Raw genomic sequence first — 6,020 nt, 5'->3', positions numbered from 1 at the left:
TTCTTGGGGGGGTCTTTGGGGTCCCTAATTAATTCTGGGGGGGTCCTTGGGGTCCTTAAATAATTTGGGAGGGGGGTAATATAATTTTGGGGTGGGGTCTTTGGTGTCCCTAATTAATTTGGGGGGCATAATTAATTTCGGTTGGGGTCTTTGGGGTCCCTAATTAATTTCGGGGGGGGGTCCTGTATAATTTGGGGGGGGGGGTCTCTGGGCCCCTTTAAAGGGGGGGGGGCGACCCCCAATGTGCTCAAGCCACGCCCACTTTATGCGAAGCCACGCCCCTTTGGGCGGAGCTAATAGCTCGCGAGGCCACGCCCACCACGCCAAGCCACGCCCCCTGGCCCCACATCTCCCCAGCGGCGAGCGCAGCCAATCAGCGGCGGGGAGAGTCGGGCGGGGCGCTCTCCTATTGGCCGGCCTTGAGGCGGCCGCGCTGCTATTGGCCGCGGGGGCGGCGCGGGGGCGGGGCGAGGCGCGCGGCGGCGGCGGCGGGAGCGGCTGAGGGGAGCGCGGCTGAGGTGAGCGCGGTGAGGTGAGCGGGGCTGAAACAGCGGCGGGACCGCGGCTCGGCGGGATCCGGGGCGGGCGGGGAAGGCCCCGCGCGGTACCGGGAGAGGCGGAGAGGCGCGGGCGGTGCCGCCGTTCTCATTTCGCCGTTCGTTGGGCCTTGCTGGGCCGCGCTGATTTCCGCCTTTCCTCTCCCACACTCCCACAGGCGCGGTTGCCATGGAGACGAGCGCGCATCCCTATTGGCCGCGCGCGCTGGCGTTGCCGGGTTACGTGGCGGGCGCGCGGCCCGGCTGGCAGTGCGCAGGCGCGGTGGCGGCGGCGGCGGCGGCGCTGCTGGCGCTGGGCTGGGCGCTGGGCGGGGGCGGGGCCGGGGGCGGGGCCGGGGGCGGGGCCGGGGGCGGGGCCAGGCGAAGCCCCGCCCGCCGGTTGGTGCTGGGCTGGTTCCTGCTCTGCGCCGCCATTCACGGAGTCCTGGAGGGATACTTCAGCCTCCGGCACCGGACCCTGCCCGCCGACACCGGGCTGCTGGCCGACGTCTGTGAGCACCGCCGGGCGGCGGGCGGGGGGCGGCGGGCAGGGGAGGGGCACTGGGATGGTGGGAGAGGGTCCCTGGGTATGGGGGAGGGCTCCCTGGGTCATCAGGGGGCACTAGAGGTTCCCTGGATATCTGGGGAGGGGTCCCTGGGTATGTGAGGAGGGGTCTTTGGGGTGTCTGAGGGGTCCCTGGGTCATCAAGGAGCACTGGAGGGGTCCCTGGGTATGTGGGGAGGGGTTCCAAGGGCATCAGGGGGTGCTGGAGGGGCACTGGGTATGTGGGGAGGGGTCCCTGGGGCATCTGAGGGGTCCCTGGGGCGTCTGAGGGGTCCCTGGGCATGTGGGGAGGGGTCCCAAGGGCATCAGGGGGTACTGGAGGGGCACTGGGATTGTGGGGAGGGGTCCCAGGGACATGTGAGGGGTGCCTGGATATGTGGGAGGGGTCCCTGGGTATGTGGGGAGGGGTCCCTGGGGCATCTGAGGGGTCCCTGGATATGTGGGGAGGGGTCCCAAGGGCATCAGGGGGTACTGGAGGGGCACTGGGTATGTGGGGAGGGGTCCCAAGGGCATCAGGGGGCACTGGAGGGGCACTGGGTATGTGGGGAGGGGTAACTGGGTATGTGGGAGGGGTCCCTGGGTATGTGGAAAGGGTCCCTGGGTATGTGGGAAGGGTCCCTGGGGCATCTGAGGAGTCCCTGGGTATGTGGGGAGGGGTCCCAAGGGCATCAGGGGGTACTGGAGGGGCACTGGGATTGTGGGGAGGGGTCTTTGTGGCATCTGAGGGGTCCCTGGGGCGTCTGAGGGGTCCCTGGATATGTGGGGAGGGGTCCCAAGGGCATCAGGGGGTACTGGAGGGGCACTGGGATTGTGGGGAGGGGTCCCTGGGTATATGGGAGAGGTCCCAAGGGCATGAGGGGGTACTAGAGGGGCACTGGGTATGTGGGGAAGGGTCCCTGGGTATGTGGGGAAGGGTCTTTGTGGCGTCTGAGGGGTCCCTGGATATGTGGGGAGGGGTCCCAAGGGCATCAGGGGGTACTGGAGGGGCACTGGGTATGTGGGGAGGGGTCCCTGGGGCATCTGAGGGGTCCCTGGGGCCTCTGAGGGGTCCCTGGGCAGGGGGACAGGGGACAGCCAGGTGCTGGGTGTCCCCTGGGGGCTCTGGGTGTCCCCTGGGGGCTCTGGGTGTCCCCTGGGGGCTCTGGGTGTCCCCTGCCCCCCTCCCCAGTGCCCCCTCCCCACATTGGCAGGGAAGGAGTACGCCAAGGCCGACAGCCGCTACATGACGTGAGTTGGGGACACGGGGAGGGGTGGCCTGTCCCTGGTGTCCCCGCGTGTCCCTCACCCCGGGGTGTCCCCGCAGGAGCGATGACTTCACGGTGGCCATGGAGACGGTGACAGCGCTGGCCTGGGGTCCCCTCAGCTTCCTCACCTTCCTGGCGCTGCTGCGGCAGCACCCGGCGCGCTTCGTGCTGCAGCTCGTGGTGTCCCTGGGTACGGCGCCGTGACATCCCTGTCCCTGTCCCCTCGGGCTGTCCCTGTGGCTGTCCCTATACCCCCCTGACTGTCCCCATGCCCTGACTGTCCCTGTCCCCCTCAGGCTGTCCCTGTCCCTGTCCCTGTCCCCCTCGGACTGTCCCTGTGCCCCTCGGGCTGTCCCTGTCCCTGTCCCCCTCGGGCTGTCCCTGTCCCTTGTCCCCCCTGACTGTCCTTGTTCCCTATCCCTGTCCCCCTCAGCCTGTCCCTGTCCCTGTCCCCTTCAGGCTGTCCCTGTCCCTGTGCCCCTCGGGCTGTCCCTGTGCCCCTCGGGGTGTCCCTTGTCCCCCTCGGGCTGTCCCTGTCCCCTTCAGCCTGTCCCTGTCCCCCTGTGGCTGTCCCTGTCCCCCTCGGGCTGTCCCTGTCCCCTTCAGGCTGTCCCTGTGCCCCTTGGGGTGTCCCTGTCCCCTGAGGCTGTCCCTGTCCCCGTCAGACTGTCCCTGTCCCTGTCCCCCTCGGGGTGTCCCTGTCCCTGTCCCCTCAGGGTGTCCCTGTCCCTTGTCCCTGTCCCCATGCTGTCCCCATGCCGCCCTGACTGTCCCTGTCCCCATCCCCTGACTCTCCCTGATCCTCCCCTGTCCTCGTTCCTGTCCCTGTCCCCAGGCTGTCCCCTGTCCCCATCCCCATTCCCTGACTGTCCCTGTCCCCTGTCCCTGTCCCTTATCCCCCCTGACTGTCCCTGTCCCCAGTCTGTCCCTGTCCCCGTCCCCATCCCTATCCCCCTGCCCCCATGACTGTCCCCATTCCCTGACTGTCCCCTGCCCTGTGTCCCCATGTCCCCCTGACTGTCCCTGTGGCTGTCCCCATACCCCCCTGAGTGTCCCCATGCCCTGACTGTCCCTGTCCCCCTCAAGCTGTCCCTGTCCCCTGACTGTCTCCATGCTGCCCTGACTGTCCCTGTCCCTGTCCCCATGCCCATGCCCTGACTGTCCCCGTCCCCATGCCCTGTCCCTGTCTCTGTGCCCCCCTGACTGTCCCCGTCCCCCCCTGACTGTCCCTATCCCCGTCCCCATGCTGTCCCTGTGTCCCCCCTGACTGTCCCTATTTCCATCCCCATGCCCTAACTGTCCCCGTCCCCATGCCCTGTCTGTCCCTGTGTCCCCCATGCCCTGTCCCTGTCCCCGTGCCCTGTCCCCTCTCCCATGCCCCCCTGTCTGTCCCTGTCCCCCTGACTGTCCCTGTCCCACCCCCAGGCCAGCTGTACGGGGACGTGCTGTACTTCGCCACGGCGGCGCGGGCGGGTTGGGCTCACAGCGACCCGCGGCCATTTTACTTCTGGGGCTACTTCGTGGGGCTGAACGCGCTGTGGCTGCTCGTGCCCGGCCTGCTGCTGCTGGACGCCGGCCGGGAGCTGGCCAGGGCCCAGCGCGGCCTCGACCGGCCCCGCCACAAGGCCCACTAAGGGGGGAGACCCCCGTGGGGTGAGGGACCCCCACCCTGGGGTGAGGGACCCCCACCCTGGGGTGAGGGACCCCCCCTTGGGGTGAGGGACCCCCCCTTTGGGTGAGGGACCCCCCCCATGGGGTGAGGGACCCCCCCCATGGGGTGAGGGACCCCCCCTTGGGGTGAGGGACCCCCCCTTTGGGTGAGGGACCCCCCCATGGGCTGAGGGAACCCCCTCAGGATGAGAGACCCCCCCACGATCGGCCCCGCCACAAGGCCCACTGAGGGGAGGGACCCCCACCCTGGGGTGAGGGACCCCCCAGAGACCACCCTGGGGTGAGGGACCCCCCCCAAGGCTCAGGGACCCCCCCTTTGGGTGAGGGACCCCCCCTTTGGGTGAGGGACCCTCCTCAGGATGAGAGACCCCCCCACGACCGGCCCCACCACAAGGCCCACTGAGGAGAGACCCCCACCCTGGGGTGAGGGACCCCCCCATGGGGTGAGGGACCCCCCCAGAGACCACCCATGGGGTGAGGGACCCTCCTTTGGGTGAGGGACCCCCCTTTGGGTGAGGGACCCCCCCACGACCGGCCCCACCACAAGGCCCACTGAGGAGAGACCCCCACCCTGGGGTGAGGGACCCACCCATGGGGTGAGGGACCCCCCTCAGGATGAGAGACCCCCTCCACAACCAGCCCCACCACAAGGCCCACTGAGGGGGGACACCCCCACCCTGGGGTGAGGGACCCCCCAGAGACCACCCATGGGCTGAGGGACCCCCCCTTTGGGTGAGGGACCCCCACCATGGGGTGAGGGACCCCCCCAGGGCTCAGGGACCCCCCCCCAAAGGCTGAGGGATCCCCCCAGAGACCACCCCAGTTTGAGGGACCCTCCCCAAAGACCCCCCCAGACCGAGAGACCCCCCCCAGAGACCCCCCTCAGCATTGGGGACCCCCCCTCAGCATTGGGGACCCCCCTCAGCATTGGGGACCCCCCCTCAGCATTAGGGACCCCCCTCAGCATTGGGGACCCCCCCTCAGCATTGGGGACCCCCCTCAGCCCAAGGGACCCCCCCTAGCATTGGGGACCCCCGCCACGGGAGGCTTCAGCAGCCGGAGGGTCCCGGAGGTGAATTTTGGGACCCCCCAAAAGCTCAGGGAGAGCGGTTGGAGCCCCCCCATGTTCCCCACGGGGGCCCCCCCTCGTTTTTGGGGGTCCCCCCTCGTTTTTGGGGGTGCCCCCCTCGTTTTTGGGGGTGCCCCCCTCGTTTTTGGGGGTCTGCCGTGGGAATGTCCCTCGTTCCTGGGGGGTGGGGATGGATTTTAATAAAGGAGCTGAAAATGGAGCTCAGCCTCTGCTTTTGGGGGGTCCTGGGGGGTTTTGGGGGGTTCCTGGACAGTTTTGGGGGGGTCCTGGGGGGTTTTGGGGGGGTCCTGGGGGGTTTTGCAGAGCATTGAGGAGTTTTTGGGGGGATCCTGGGAGACTTTGGGGAGGGTCCTGGAGGGTTTTGGGGTTCCTGGGGGGTTTTTGGGGGTCCTGGGGGGGTCCTGGGGGGGTTTTGGGGGTTTTTGGGGGGTCCTGGGGGTTTTTTGGGGGTTTTTGGGGGTTTTTGGGGGGTCCTGGGGGGTTTTGGGGGGTCCTGAGGGGTTTGGGGGGGTCCTGGGAGGTTTTGCAGAGCATTGAGGAGTTTTTGGGGGGATCCTGGGGGACTTTGGGGAGGGTCCCGGAATGTTTTGGGGTTCCTGGAGGGTTTTTGGGGGTTCCTGGAGGGTTTTTGGGGGGTCCTGGGGGGTTTTTGGGGGTTTTGGGAGTTTTTGGGGGGTCCTGGGGGGGTCGGCCCACGTGGGAGGGCGGGGAAGGGGCGGGGCCTGTGGGTGATTGACAGGTGGGTGGGGTTATCAAAGGGGCGGGATCCCAGCGGGCTCTGCCCCTGCCGCGCCTGAGCCAATAGGAAATTAGGTCGTTTGCTGTAGCCAATAAGATGGCGATGTGGGCGGGGATTAAGCTCCCGCCAATCAGCGCTCGGCGTCTCCCCGCTGCTCCCGCCCAGCGATGATTGA

General features: G+C 68.3%; 1 protein-coding gene across 3 annotated transcripts; it reads left to right on the top strand.

Moving 5' to 3' along the window:
- The first annotated feature begins 433 nt into the window (after positions 1 to 433).
- EBP (EBP cholestenol delta-isomerase) lies at positions 434 to 4,310 on the top strand. Of its 3 annotated transcripts, XM_072920482.1 has the most exons (6): positions 434 to 518; positions 716 to 1,048; positions 2,292 to 2,328; positions 2,405 to 2,535; positions 3,771 to 3,970; positions 4,237 to 4,310. In XM_072920482.1, the coding sequence occupies exons 2-6, from the start codon at positions 727 to 729 to the stop codon at positions 4,243 to 4,245; spliced, it is 699 nt and encodes a 232-aa protein (XP_072776583.1). In that variant the 5' UTR covers positions 434 to 518; positions 716 to 726; the 3' UTR covers positions 4,246 to 4,310. The 3 variants fall into 3 exon arrangements, with proteins under 3 accessions (XP_072776583.1, XP_072776581.1, XP_072776582.1); XM_072920480.1 differs by lacking the exon at positions 4,237 to 4,310 and having other exon boundaries at positions 3,771 to 4,122; XM_072920481.1 differs by lacking the exon at positions 4,237 to 4,310 and having other exon boundaries at positions 445 to 532; positions 3,771 to 4,122.
- Positions 4,311 to 6,020: the final 1,710 nt, after the last annotated feature.

This window comes from Taeniopygia guttata, chromosome 31 (genome assembly GCF_048771995.1).
Source record: "Taeniopygia guttata chromosome 31, bTaeGut7.mat, whole genome shotgun sequence".
Classification (NCBI taxonomy): Eukaryota; Metazoa; Chordata; class Aves; order Passeriformes; family Estrildidae; genus Taeniopygia; species Taeniopygia guttata.
This window is presented reverse-complemented; position numbering and strand designations above follow the sequence as displayed.